The sequence below is a fragment of the Propithecus coquereli genome, unplaced genomic scaffold, assembly GCF_000956105.1.
Source record: "Propithecus coquereli isolate 6110/MARCELLA unplaced genomic scaffold, Pcoq_1.0 Scaffold45, whole genome shotgun sequence".
NCBI lineage: Eukaryota > Metazoa > Chordata > Mammalia > Primates > Indriidae > Propithecus > Propithecus coquereli.
In genome coordinates this window covers 571,978-587,598 of record NW_012150285.1, presented here as the reverse complement: position 1 = coordinate 587,598, position 15,621 = coordinate 571,978, and the positions used below count along the sequence as shown (strand labels likewise).

The 15,621-nt window shown below is 40.9% G+C and overlaps 1 protein-coding gene across 2 annotated transcripts in view; it reads right to left on the bottom strand.

Moving 5' to 3' along the window:
- Positions 1-7,050, bottom strand: part of CDC14A (cell division cycle 14A) — a 160,804-nt gene extending 153,754 nt beyond the window's left edge. Inside the window, exons 1-2 of one of the 2 annotated variants that reach the window (XM_012654860.1) lie at positions 6,514-7,050; positions 5,644-5,734 (exon numbers count right to left, since the gene is read on the bottom strand). In XM_012654860.1, the coding sequence (XP_012510314.1) occupies positions 5,644-5,734; positions 6,514-6,562 (140 nt within the window). In that variant the 5' untranslated portion in view covers positions 6,563-7,050. The remainder of the gene's footprint in view (positions 1-5,643; positions 5,735-6,513) is intronic. The other variant, XM_012654859.1, reaches the window with a different exon arrangement.
- Between the last annotated feature and the right edge of the window lie 8,571 nt (positions 7,051-15,621).

Here is a 15,621-nt window from a genome sequence, read left to right as displayed (position 1 = left end):
TGTCCTGCATTCACATTCTGACTCAAACCAATGCTATAGACAAGATAAATCATTTTTCTATAAATTATTTATTCAAAAATTCCTGGGTGCATTAATATCAGGTTATTTTAATTAAGCTTAAATGAAAATTGAATGTTTTAAATTATTTAAACCTTCCATTTAGCTAATCCGTCCTCATTAGAGGCTGCTCATTCTTAACACGCTAAAACATTTGGTGAAATTCTTCGAGTCACTTCAGGAACCGCTTAAAATTCAGTTCCCAGAGTATCTCCATGAAGAGCTCTCTTCTGCATTTTCAATACCTTTCCTTTACAAACCCAAGGAAAAAAGAAATGATAATGAATGAGGCTGAAAATGAAGATCCTATATGTTATCCTTCCCAGCAAACTGGCTTTTGTGCCATTAATGTCCAACTCTGTACCCATGATCACCATTAGGAGGGACACGTAAAGGTTATAACAATTAACATGTTTGATTTCTCTAACTTTTTAGCCAAAAAAATATGAGCCACATTATTAAAAGTAAGCTTCTATTTGGATTACAGGGCCCAGTTCCAATACCAAAGAATTTGCCTTTCTGGAGAGTTGTGTGTTATTTGTAGCTTAATCAAATACAGATAAATCTTCTTTGAAAGGCTCTCTTTTTTATGGGGCTATTTTTGTACCACAAATGTGTTAGCCTATACGCTGATTTTCACTCTGCCCTGTGAAATCGTAACCCAAGGATAAAGTATGATTTCTTGTCATCCTCATTTTATTAAAGTTCTTCACACCTAATAAGTTCTGTTTTCAAATCAAGCAGATGGGAGGCAGAGGCGGGTGGATTGTTTGAGCTCAGGAGTTTGAGACCAGTCTGAGCAAGAGTGAGACTCCATCTCTACTAAAAATAGAAAAGAAATTAGGTGGACAACTAAAAATATATAGAAGAAATTAGCCGGGCATGGTGGCGTGTGCCTGTAGTCCCAGCTACTTGGGAGGCTGAGGCAGGAGGATGGCTTGAGCCCAGGAGTTTGAGGCTGCTGTGAGCTAGGCTGATGCCACGGCACTCTAGCCCAGGCAACAGAGACTCTGTCTCAAACAAATAAATAAATAAAATAAAATCAAGCAGAAAATTCAAACTTTCATTCTAACAGCCTTACTTTATGAGAACACTTTGGTAAATCTGCTCTACCGGCTTCTCAGAAGGTTGCCATTTCAATCATGGAGTGCTATCATTCTTTTACAACTAAATAAACATCTGCACAAAACACAGCTGTGTCTAGAGTATCCATAGCCTGATATTTAAAGAGTCTATTTCTCGATTCAAAAGTAATAGGTTCTATGGTGATAATTTAGCCAGAAGGTAGCATTTCTTTTTGTTTGTTTGTTTGTTTGTTTTTAGAGACAAGGCCTCACTATGTTGCTCAGGCTGGCCTTGAACTCCTTCCACGGCAGCCTCCTGAATAGCTGGAACAGAGGTACACGCCACCGTACCTGGCTGGAAAGGCAGCATTTCATTTAAACATTCAGCAAATAACTACACAGAAGGCTATATGGGTACTGTGTGCTAATGAATAAGGCTATATGAATATAAGTACACTAAGTGCTAATGAATATAAGCACACTGCTTCCTTAGAGACACGCACATTATTATACAACGGTCAAGATCTCTCACCACAGGACGTCTCCACAGACAGAACCCAGGTGATGGCGCGTCCTTCCAGGGGCTTTGTAGTCTCTGTCCTCCTACACTTCCAAGAAGCAGAGCTGACTAGATGGAGTCATTGCATCGGTCCCTCTCCCCTTTCTCCTCTCACCTTCAGTGTTTTTCCACCTCCATGCTGCTTATTTCCACCTCCTACCCTTGCTCCTCTCATCCTGGGCCTACCTGTGAAATATAGACCTTGATGTCCTCTCTTTCTCCCAAATTTAAGAACTTTAAGTTAATGTGATATCTAACAGTGATGTAAATATCCCTTAAATGTCTTGCATTCAATCTGGCCAAAATAGAACGCCTAATCTTCCTACCGAAGCCAATTCTTCCACCCGACCTCTTATCTCGGTTAACGGCCCAGCAGGCCCACCTTGACCCAGGCCCTCCTAAGGACTTCTTTGACTCCTCTTTTTCCTCAGCACCCCTCCACCCCACCCTCCCATGTTCTCAAGTCACATGGACTCAAATCCTTTCTTACTATCTCCATTGCCAGCATCTAATTGAGGCACTTGTTTCTTCCCTTGGAACATCCCAGAGTTTTTCTAAGTGGGCTATTAGCTTCCTCTCCAATCCATTTTAAAGTGATGCTATCATATTAATTTTTTGAAAAGAATATACGTCCTCTAGAACCAAATGATTTGGTTTCAAACTCCAGCTCAGCTACTTCTTACTTCTGTGACCCTGAGCAAGTTACCTAACTTCTCTGTGCCTTATTCTCATCTTCATATGATAGGATGATAATAATGCCGGTTTCACAGAATTATTGGGAAAAAAGAATGAATTAATAATTTCAGAGTACCCCAAATAGTATCTGGTACACATTTAAATGCTCAATAAATGTTTTCCATCATTTGCAATTAGCATAAATCAAGTCAAACCATGGCTGCCCCAAAACCCTCAACAGAGTCTCATGGTGTACGAAGGAAACTGCAGGTTCCTCACCCTGGCTTCATTCTGCCCCCAACTGACCTCTCAGCTTCACATTCCCCATCCCGTGCATGTGACCTGTAAAGACACCAGGCAAACTGGGAGGACTCACTGCGCCCTAAACACACATCCTGAGCCTCCCTCCTCACCCCTGCTGTTCTCTCTTCTCAGATCTCAGATCCCTCCTTTCTTTTTTTTTTTTTTTTGAGACAGAGTCTCACCTTTATTGCCTGGGCTAGAGTGAGTACCGTGGCGTCAGCCTAGCTCACAGCAACCTCAAACTCCTGGGCTCAAGAGATCCTTCTGCCTCAGCCTCCCGAGTAGCTGGGACTACAGGCACGCGCCACCATGCCCGGCTAATTTTTTCTGTATACTTTTTAGTTGTCCGATTAATTTCTTTCTAGTTTTAGTAGAGATGGGGTCTCGCTCTTGCTCAGGCTGGTCTCGAACTCCTGAGCTCGAACAATCCACCCGCCTCGGCCTCCCAGAGTGCTAGGATTACAGGCGTGAGCCACCGCGCCCGGCCTAGATCCTTCCTTTCATGACCCCGCCTGATAAAACCTTGTCCATCCTTCAAGACAATCTTAATTCCTCCACGAAGCCTTTTCTGAACCTTCCACCAGATATGCCTCCACCCTCCTGTGAATTCCTCTCCTAACACAAGGGTCCTGTTTCTCTTTGGGCAGTTATCTTTCCCTCAAACTGCAGTCCTATTAGTCTCTCTATCAGCTTGGAAGTCCTTGAAGGTAACATGGGTATTCCCATTGTTTTATTCTTTGCATCACCTAGTGCTGTGCAATAAAATGGGGTAACAAAAAGATGGAGATGGAGGCGTGGGTGATCAGAACCACAGCCACTACTGTGGCCCGGCAGGGCAAGTCCAAACTAAGAGAAGTACACACTCTACTCAGGCTGGAGTCCTTGTCATCATTTCAAATGACATCCCAACTCATAATATAAACTTAAAGGCTTCTCCAGCAAGTCATTCCTTATAAGACACCAGAAATACAGGAGAATAAATATAAGAGGAATGTAACTTGTAGGCCTATCCTAAAATACCAACATTAAAATCACACAAAAAACTTTTCTCATATATCAATATTACAATCAAAAAGCCACTGGTGGCCAGGCGCAGCGGCACATGCCTGTAATCCTAGCACTCCGGGAGGCCAAGGCGGGAAGATTGCTTGAATTCAGGAGTTTGAGACCAGGCTGAGCAAGAGTGAGACCACGTCTCTACTAAAGATAGAAAAAATTAGCCGGGTGTCATGGTGAGCACCTGTAGTCCCAGCCTACTCCGGAGGCTGAGGCAAAAGGATTGTTTGAGCCCAGGAGTTTGAGGTTGCTGTGAGCTACAATGATGCCATTGCACTTTACCCACAGCAACAGAGCAAGACTCTCTCAAAAAAAAAAAAAAAAAAAGCCATTATGCACTGTGTTTAGTTGGCTAAATGTAATTTTATACTCGATCTACTACCTAGCAATCCCAAGAGAAGTGATCCAGACCTCAGCAACTAGAGCTTGTTCAATGACATATTAACAACCTCTAGCATGTGAGTCACTACAGAATTAAACATAATGACATATAGACAGTCCCTACTCTCAGACTCATGAGAGGTTTGTAAACCCTAAACTCACAAAAAGAAAACCACAACAATGCACATTACCAACAATAGAGTGAACACTCAATTATCACTGCTGGCAGTGACATCATCCAGGTACATGGCCTCGTATGACTCCATTCTGTCTAGAAGCAGAGTTGTAATCTGACACCAGGGCTTTAGACCTCTTTGCCTCAGCAACTCTGGGCATTCATGAGCAGCAGCAAAGGGCTCTTTCATTCCCATTCCAACCATTCAAGAAGCATCCTTCTCCAAGAACCACTAAGTAAAATGTTCTGAAGACATCAGTGTCAAGAACTGCCATGATGAAGTGACTATTAAAGATTGTTTTCCATCAAATAAAAGATATGCTCCTGAAGGTCCAGAATACTCACTCTTCAAAGGCCTGGTGGTACCCACAAATCTTTAGTCAAAACTGCCAATATCCCTAACAAACAAGTCCTAGTAAGCTTACTATGGTTCATTTAACTATGTTCATTTAATTGTACATTTGGTTAAGATAACAAGAAAGTAAAATTAAATATTTAAATTGGAATATATTTGACTCCTCTGAAACACCAGTTCTTTTAATAAAAGAAGACAACCAAGTCAATTCAGCCTTCTTATTCTTATCTGCTGCTTTTATTGGAGATATATCTCTCTTCAATTAATTTTTTACTATGTCTAAAGTGGTAAGACATCTTTTTCCATAGATTAATGGTCTTTCACAGAAAACAGTTCCCTACATTTATTTTACACTTTCAAATCCTAATCCCACAGAAACAAAGTAACCAAAGAAAGTAAAACAGTACTCCTATACCACTATCTCAGAGCCAAAGAAAAGAATATCATGAAGTTTGGGCACTCAAATAAAAAATCTACAATTTGTCATACAAGCAAAATGTTACTCATAGATGTGACAGATTCAACTCCCTGTGGCTAATGTGCCTCACTTTCTGAAAACCAGCTACACAAACAAAAACATCTTGAGATATAACAGAAGCCTTGTGAACTGTAAAGCTTAAGCACCTGTAATACACACACTGCCCTGTACCCTGTGGGTGTTTCATAAATACTTAGTGACTGAGTCACAGACCAATTACAGAGCCTGGCAATGACAAAGTCTGTGTCTTCCTGGTCCTTCCTACTCTGAGGAGTGTTAGGAAACTACAGTTGCTGTTTGTTGTGGTGGTAAGAAGAACTAATACAGATAGACGTCTAAAAGAACTGAGGTGCTGACAGGTTCAAATTATGTTAATTTTCCCTGCACCTCTCCCCAAGCACCTGAGCCCAAAAAAGTTGGTATTGTTACTTGCACTGTTGGGAGAAAGTGAATAAAACTACTGAAAAGGCGTATAGTGTTTCCGTACCAGAAAGCCAACAACTAAATGGTTGAGAGAGAAAAAACAAAATAGAAACTTACTTTTCATAGACCAGCTCCTCATCGATGGAGAAATAGTGGGTATTTACTGTGCTTTTTGGTCTATTCCTTAAAGTAGCAAAATATAAGCGATCTGAAAGACAAGTTTAAAAGATGGAGAAACATATGAGAAGCAGGGAAGTGGAGGTGAAGGGTCCTGGTAATATATGAAGGATCCAAATAATAACTGCTACCCATTATTTAAAAGCCCCATTAACACGTGGAATTCTTGCAGAAACCTGATCTCTCCAAGAAAAAAAGAGAGACCCAAGAGCGCAACAGTTAGAGAGCCGAGAAGAGGACCTGACCCAGGGACTCAGCGGGGGGCAGAGCTCCCACATCTCTCTTGTTTCAGGCCAGCGGGAGGAGACAGGAACTGGGGGTACCCACAGACCTGGAGGTGCAAGTCTTGTTCCGAAATCTCCAGACCTCAGCAGTTGCGGAAGGGGAAGAGAGGCAAGCCTCTCCCTGCAGCTCCGGAGACTTCATAAAGAGGAAGGGAGGAGAGACAAGGGGGTGTGGTTGGGGGGTGTCCCGAAAACCGAGGCCAGTAACAGTGGGTCTACCGAAGCAGGATCCCCACAAGCTGCTGAGTGCAGAAACTGGGCAGAAGCCGGCGTTGTCCCAATACCGGGCCAGGAGGCCATCCGAGGGAGCTGCAGAGGGAACGAGGGACGCAAGAAAGACAGAGAAGCCGGAAGCAGGGGGTCCTCGGGGAGGGCAGAGCACAGACAGAGATCGAGAGCGCGCGCAGCGGCTGCAGGACACTAGGAGCCCCATGAGAAGCCGGGGACAGTGGTTGGGACGCAGGGGCGAACAGTGAAGAGTAGGGAGTGAGGAAGGGTTGGAGGATGCCGGGCGGCTGCTCCTCACCTTTCATGAACTCGCAAGCCCCGATTAGTTCCCCGGACTCCGCTGCCATCTTAAGCGAGATACGCACGGGGGAGGGCTGGGTCGTGGCCAGCTAAGGTCACCCGCCCCCGGGGGCTTCCCCACTGCCCAGGAGCCTGGAAGCTTGCAGTCCGGAACACCAAGCTCGCCCGAGGGAGGCAGCAAGCGCCAAAGGCGGGGGCGGCTGTGGGGTCAGTGCGCCGGGCGCCCCAGGGACATTCCGTGGGGAACCCGAGCCCGCTCCGCGCGGGGCGCACACGCCCGGGGCTGTGGCCGCTCGGATTCGGACCCGGCTGCTGCTGCTGCTGCTCCGCCGCCGCCGCGCCTGGGACACGCAGTCCAGCTCTCACGGCCGTGCAAAGTCTTCCCCCGGCTCCCAAAGTGATCATGGAGGAGGAGACGTCTGGCCCCGATCGCGCCCGTGGCTACTCGTGCGACAGCGGACAGGACTCCGGTGCCCGCGGGCTGGCAGCAGCTGCTCCGGCTCCTCCTTCCCCACCTCCTTTCAGCAGCGACTCTTCCTCCTCCTACTCCCCCTAGGTCCGCCCCCAGACCTTCCTCCCCGCCCTCCCTCGGCCCCCTCCACTTTCACGGCTCCGCGGCCATCCCTTAAAGGGACAGCCTAGCTACTTGCTCCGCGCCGCCCCGCGCCCCAGTTACCAGGCGCCCCGCGGGTCACTAGGAGCCGGTTGCTAAGGCTTTGTGCCGTGCACCAATTGCTGTACAGCAAACGGGGCCCTTGGCCCAGGGGAGCGGGCGGGGCCTCTGGGCCAGAAACTTATGAATGAAACGGCGGGGTGGTAGTGAATGTCGCAGAGGACCCTCTTGCTGCCTTGGAGGAAGGGATGCACGGGCGCCTTCCTTTTCTGTACCCACTAAGTCTTCTACTCCAGATTTGTCTTCTGTATCTCTCGCATTTTCTTTCTCTCGCCCCATTCACCCATGTTCTTCTAAACTCTTGCAAGCGCGCGCACACACACACACTCTCTTTCTCTCTCTCTCTCTCTCTCTCTCTCTCTCTCTCTCTCTCTCTCTCTCTCACTAAGACCTCAGATCTTCTTCGTGCACTGCCTTACCTCTAGCTAACCTTTCAACCAACCCCCATTCCCACCACTAGGGGATTTCCATCTTTATAAAAACCAAAATTGAAAAAGAAGCGCTACCTCCTAGCTCAGAAGTACACCTACTGATTTTCTCTACACATCCTGGACTCTGATATAACTTGTGCTTTGTTCTCACGGGAAAAAAACGTTCCCATCTGCTTCTCCACAGCCTTTCATTGGAGCCGCTACTGTGAGCACAAAACCATCAAAATGCCTACTCTTTATATTGCGCTGGTCCGGGAGCGGCAGGGCAGGAGCGCGCGGCCAGCGCCGGCGGGGGCGGAGGCGGAGGGGAGAGAAGAGGGCCGCCTGTCCCGGGAAAATTACCACAAAGCAATTTCTCTACGTAGTCTCAGCTGAAGCGCTGCAGAAAGGGGTTCGTCTCAAAGAAGCCCTTGACTCGTTTCTCTTCATACAGTTTAAGCAACTTTAACGCAGGGCGTCCTATGGACGTGCCTAATTAGCCAGCAGTCCCTTCCATACGAAAATGGCGCTCCAGACCCACCACCAGAAGAGCATGCGCTCTGAGAGGTTTGTCCAGAAACAGAAAGGATTTGTGTCGGCCTTTTCGCTCGCGGTCGCTTGTTTCCCTCTAGGGAGAAAGAGCGCGCACGGTGAAGAGCTGACAGATTCTGAGGGAGCTCTGCGAGGCTCAGGAGTAAAGTTCAACTCATTGGCCTTACCCATTAGCACCCTGGGCTGGCTCTCCAAAAAGCTAAACAGGAACCAAAACAACACATGAATGTTACTTTGATATTCAGAAATATTATTCAGAACATCTCAGTAATTCTAACCAAACACTCCCTTGTAAGATAGAAACAGAACCTATCCTGATGTCCAAATCTTTAAACTCTAAGCCCAGAACCATATACATTTAATGCTGAAAGAATCACTAAAGGGCACCACCTACCATCCCTAATTTTCATGAGGAAAAAAACATCTCAGAAGAGTTTTTAAAACTGTAAAAGTCCTGAAAAGATGAGATGTTATGAGCAGAACTCTGTTGAGGGGCGCTCCATGATTTACCGGCCACGAGGCCACGACCATAGCTATGGAGTTCTCAGGAAGGAAGCGTATCTCAAATGTGTTGTCCACACTAGCAAAGTTAGCTGAATTTTGCCCGATGTTTATTCTTCAAAATCTCGGGGTCAACATTCATTTTGGGAATTCAAATTATCTTATTGAAAAAAATTCTAATTAAGATTTCATATGTGAAAGATACAGAAAAGTATATGAATCTCTCAATAAACTTACTCACTTTGTTTAAAAGACTAATTCAAAGATGACAATCTATTTCCAAAGGTACTGATTAAAATTCTTGTAGAATCTAAACTTACTTAATGAATTCCCTAACAATTTTCCATGTAAGTGTTGTATGTGAAAAAGCACATTAGAAATAGAAGTCAGAGTTTTCATTCAAAGCATAAACTTTTAATTTCACAAAGTAAACAGACTAATGAAAAGGACCCCAAATCTACGCTTTCAAAGAAGCCAGATTTAATAGAACACTCTCTTATTATTTTCTAAAATGAATTTACAAAAACTTTTTTTCATATAATTCTCCTGATTAGAGATTTTGTTCATGAGAAATAAATTATGACCTAAGAAATAGAAGTCCTTTAAATCAAAATGAAAAAGCTTACTTTTCCTTAGCACGTTTATAATATAAATATCATAATGAAATTTTTGAAGTAACAAAACTCTGTAACTGATTTTTTTTAAATGTTGCATGAAAGGAAAATAAACATCTGTATAATTGAATCTCTCTTAACCAAAATCTGCACAATTTAAAGAGCATAGAAAATTTTACAAGAAAAATGTGAGCAAGATAGTACACACACAGCACACATACATGCCTAGGTTCTAATGAGATCATAAAACACTTTATTCTCTCAAATGTCATGAGGTCAAAGTTTCTACTGGTTGTAGTTTCATTATAAAGGCATGCTTTTACAGTCTATGGAGGAAGTTAATGGAAGAAACTTTTTTCCAACCACCCAACATACTATAAAGTAAGAAATTGACTTCTATTTTAAGCAACAATAAAGAAAGGCATTTCACATATAAAGGAAATACTAGAGATTTAAAATGTCATTCTCAACTGCAGAAAAGGCAGGTAAATGTTACACACAGAAATTTAGCAGGTAAGTATAGAAAGTGTCTGGAGTTTGAAAACGACAACATTTAAGTCTAACACTGCAACCTTTGTTTGGACACTAGCTAAGACACCTTGCAGCCTATGCTTGTGCAGCTGCAGAGCTAGAAAACTCACTGCTGGAAGCAGCTCCAAATCATGTCAGCACTCTCTGGTTCTAATTCAACCGCTAGCTCAAGGCTGTACTGAAGATCCGTAGTCACCCTCACACATGACAACTCTTCAAAAATGCAAAGGCAGCTCCACTGACCACTCCTTCCCCTTAAACTTCCCCAGATTAAAATCCCCCTTTTCAACATTTTTTTTTACATGGCTTCAAGTCTCCCCACTTTCCAGTCCAGTCTCTTTGCCAAATCCAATTTCTCATAAAGTGTGTCCTGGAATTGAATGCAGGACAGTGGTGGCCTGGTGTGACCAGTTCTGAGATCAGAAAAAAGCATTGATAAAAAATTTAGATGGGAGGAAAAGCAATGAAAAACATAAAAGAACTAAGTTTTATCATTTAGCTACAAGAAAAAAAAGGAAAATATTCTTCTTATTGGAAGAAGATAAGGAAAAATGAGCTCAGGATAGTCAAAGGCCTTACAGCTGTGAGATTTGTATATTCTATTACATATTTACATATTCTATTCTCAATATTTTTAAATTATCATTTTTCATCAGAATATATCATTATAACATGCTATTTTAGTTGCTTGTTCAGTAGTGATAAGTTATCTAAGCCAGTAAAAGAAAATATAAAATACATAGTCTGAATTCTTTCTAAAAATTTTCAAATTAAGTATGAAACATGAAGCAGTAGAAACTTGTACTGCTAAGTAGTGTGAAATTCAAAGGAATTTCAAGAAAGAAATAAAGAATGAAACTTAAATATTGTGATATTTAACTCCTTGTCTAAGGCTTAAAATAATTTAAAACAGCTTTTAGTAAAATATACATACAAAAAAGTTATTACAATAGAACCAAAAACATATAGATATGGTTTTGGCACATAGTATAACTCATAAAATAGCTGCCCACAAACACTAAGACCTTGGCCTAAGCCAGCTATACTCTGCATCACACTAATGATCAATACCTGTTTAAGAATTCCAAATCAGAGCTGGGTGCGGTGGCTCACTCCTGTAATCCTAACATTTTGAGAGGCAGAGACGGGAGGATCACTTGAAGCCAGGAGTTTGAGACCAGCCTGGGCAACACAGTGAGACCCCGTCTCTACAAAAAAATTTTCGAAATTTTTTAAATTAGCCAGGCATGGCAATGCATTTCTGTAATCCCCGCTACTTGGGAGACTGAGGCAGGAGGATACGTGAGCCTCAAAGTTTGAGGTGGCCATGAGCTATGTTAGCACCACTGCACTCCATCATGGGTGACAGAGTGAGACCCTGTCTTGTTAGAAAAAAAAAAAAAAAGAATTCCAAATTAGAATAAAATAAGTAAGAACCAGAAGGGAGCAGAGAGATCAGCTAGTTCCAGTTTTCAGATCCATTGAGCCCAAGGGATTTAGCAGAGGCTCAACCTGGGGTAGAGGTAGAAGGCAGTGGATGAGCACTTGAGTCTTCTACAAAATATTTCATTTGTAAAAGATTATATGGCAAAATAGAAGAAAGAAAAGGAGAAGAGAAGAAGAAATTGAGATCCACAGCAGTTAATTGATTTTCCAAAGTCACATAGCTGGTTGGTGATAGAAATAAGACAGTGTTTATTATTTGCTCTAATACCAACAACGTTTCTTAATTTTCTCAAAACTTAGCTTAATTCACATTGTTTAGTTTACGGGTTCTGTCTTTTTTGTTTTTTTGAGACAAAGTCTCACTCTGTCACCTGGTCTAGAGTGAGCTTATGGGTGCTTAAACTTTTGAGAGAGTAAAGTATCTAACAATAATAACATATATGCACAATATCTGTAACTATTTTCTTCAAAAAACTTAGAGAAAATATTTAAATAATGTAAGTTCAGAATGAAACAATGAAAGATGTTTTAACTGCCATTGCTATTGTTCTCATGTGGCTTCTATAAAAATTTGAATTGTTTTTCTACCCCTGTACTTTAAATGGTATACCAGCATTCTACAAAACATAGTTTAAGAAATACTGGTTTAGTGAACATTAAATAAAATAAGTCAATTCAATAGGCATCGCATCCTTAACTAATGCAGTCAATAAATAATGGTGCAGTTTTAACCATAGAGCTACTGGGCATAATGGACATTTACAGAACATTTCACCAAACAGCTGCAGAATACACATTCTTTTCATCAGCACGTGCAACATGCTCCAAGATGAGTCTCAAAACAAGTTTCAAAAAATTTTTAAAAATTGAAATAATGCCAAGTATTTTATCTGACCATATGGAATAAGACTAGAAATCAATAACAAGAGGAACATTCAAAACTATACAAATACATGGAAATTAAACAACATGCTCTTAAATGACCAATGGGTGAAGGAAAAAATAAAGAATGAAATTTAAAAATTCCTTGAAACAAATGAAAATAGAAACACAGCATATCAAAACCTATATGACACAGCAAAAGGAATATTAAGAGGCAAGTTTATAGCAATAGATGCCTACATCAAAAAACTAGAAAGATTTCAAATAAACAACCTAATGATGCATCTCAAGGAACTAGAAAAACAAGAACAAGCCAACCCAAAATGAGCAGAAGGAAAGAAATAATAAAGATCAGAGGAAAAAAATGAATTGGCTGGGTGCAGTAGCTCACACCTGTAATCCTAGCACTGTGAAAGACAGAGATGGGAGGATGGCTTCAGCCCAGGAGTTCGAGACCAACCTGAGCAACATTTTGAGACCCTGCCTCTACTAAAAACAGAAAAATTAGCTGAGTGTGGTGGTGTGCACCTGTAGTCCCGGCTACTCAGGAGGCTGGAGCAGGAGGATTGCTTGATCCCAGGAGTTTGAAGTTGCAGTTAGCTATGATGACGTACGTCACTGCACTCTAGCCCGGGCAACACCACAGAGTGAAAGCCTGTCTTTAAAAATGAAGGGAAGGGAAGGGAAGGGAAGAAGGGAGGGAAAGAAAGAAAGGAGAGAGGAAGGGAAGAGGGATGAGGGGAGGAGGGAGGGAGGAAGGAAGAAGGGAGGAAGGAAGGAAGGAAGGAGAAAGAAGAAATTGAGACTAAAAAAGCAATACAAAAGATCAATGAAATGAAAAGTTGGTTTTTTGAAAAGATAAACAAAATTGACAAGCCACTAGCTGGACTAAGAAAAAATGAGAAAACCCAAATAAATCAGAAACAAAAAAGGAGACATCACAAAGGATTATCACAGAAATACAAAGGATAATTACAGACTACTATGAACAAGCATACACCAATAAATTTAAAAACCTAAGAGGAAATGAATAAATTCCTGGACGCATACAACCTACCAAGATTGAACCAAGAAGAAATGGAAAATTCGAACAGATCAATAATGAGTAACAAGATTGAATCTATAATAAAAATTCTTCCAGCAAGGAAAAGTCCAGGAGTGGATGGCTTCACCACTAAATTCTACTGAAACTTTAAAGAAAAATGCCAATTCCTGTCAAACTATTCCAAAAAACTGAAGCAGAGGAAACTCTTTCAACTCATTTTACAAGACCAGCATAACCCTGATGCCAAAACCAGACAAGGACACAACTAAAAAAGAAAACAACAGGCCAATATGCTTGATGAATGTAGACACAAAAATACACAACAAAACACTAGCAAACTAAAAAAAGAAAAAAAACACTAGCAAACTGAATCTAACAATACTTCAAAAAGATAATACACCATGATCAAGTGACATTTATCCCCAGAATTCAAGGATGGTTCAGCATACACAAATCAATAAACATGATACATCCCATCAACAAAGGACAAAAACCATATGATCATGTCAATAGATTCAGAAAAAGTATTTGATAAATTCAATATCATTCATGATAAAAATTCTCAGTAAATTAGGTATAGAAGAAAAACACCTCAACACACTAAAGGTCATATATGGAAAATGCACAGCTAACATCATACTGTACAGGAAAAAGATGAAACCTTTTCCTCTAAGAACTGGAACAAAACAAGTATGCCTACTTTTACCACTCTAATTCAGTATAGTCTGGAAGTCCTAGCCAGAGCAATCAGGCAAGAGAAAAAATACAAAGCAACCATATTGGAAGAGAGGAAGTCAAATTGTCCCTCTTTGTACATGACATGATCTTATATCCAGAAAAACCTGAAGACTCTACCAAAAAACTCTTAGAACTGGTAAACAAATTTAGTTAAGTTGCAGGATACGAACTATAGTTAACAATAATATATAGCTTCAAATAACTAGAAGGAGGATATTGAATGTTCCCAACACAAAGAGATGATAAATATTTGAGGTGATGGATATGCTAATTACCCTGATCTGATCACTATACACTACATGTATCACAACATGATGTACCCCATAAATACATATAATTATTATGTATCAATTTTAAAAATTCTTTTTAAAAGAATGGCAGTTTTAGAAGGTAAAAGAAAGTTCCATGGCCAGGTCAATATACTTAATAGTGTCAATTTATTGACCAATTTGCCACATATTTTAAATAGGCTAACAACTCTTGCATTTTTAAAATTTTACAGTTTATCCATCTACATATTTTTGTCATTCCTATTTTTTCAGAAATAAAATGAAGATTTTTTTTCTCTAAAAATAAATAAAATAATATTCCTCACATCACTCCTCAGCCACAATCACCACTACCTCAGCTGAAATTACCCTACCATCATCGCCACATTGAGAAATATTATTAGTGAGCTACACATTGTAAGCTCAAGGTTTTTTTTTTTTGGAGACAGAGTCTTGCTCTGTTGTCTGGGCTAGAGTGCCGTGGCGTCAGCCTAGCTCACAGCAACCTCAAACTCCTGGGCTGAAGAAATTCTACTGCCTCAGCCTCCCAAGTAGCTGGGACTATAGGCATGCGCCACCATGCCCAGCTAATTTTTTCTATATATTTTTAGTTGTCCAGCTAATTTCTTTCTATTTTTTTAGTAGAGACAGGGTCTCGCTCTTGCTCAGGCAGGTGTTGAACTCTTGAGCTCAAACGATCCACCCGCCTCGGCCTCCCAGAGTGCTAGGATTACAGGTGTGAGCCACTGCGCCTGGCCATAATCTCAAGTTTTAAATGTTCACTTCCACATGCACATTTAATATATGTCTCTACTCCACATATTTCTATCAGGAAAATGATAATAGTTAACAGTTAAGTTTTATTGAAAACCAAGCACAGAGATTTATATATCGGTTGTCTATCAGGTAGGTACTATTATTATTCCCATTTTATAGGTGAAGAAACATACACAAAACAGATGCTCCACAAATATTTGGAGAATAAATAAATGAGTAATTAAAATGTTAGGAGATGAATTATCTGGATTAATTAAAATGTTAGGAGTGAATTATCTGTATATATAAATCAGTCCCTTTATATCCTGGAGCGGTGGGAAAAAATACTGGATTTATAATCAGAAGACTGGGTTTCAGGCATCACTCTCCAACCAACTGTATGCATTATTTTGGACTCTGATGTTAAAAAGCATTTATAATAATTTTACCTCTCAGGAATAAAAGTAAAATTAAATGAGAGTGTCATGTTATGATGCTAGAGTATACAAATATTTGTTATTAATATTAAGCATAGATTAAGAAATACTAACTTATTTCCAAAATCTGATTTTTACAAGTCTCAAATGATTACATCTTTAGATCTAGGATTGATATTTAATTTACTCCTAGCTAACAACATAAGTAAAATAAACACTCACAGAAAAGTTCTTCTATCAACCGAAGACAAC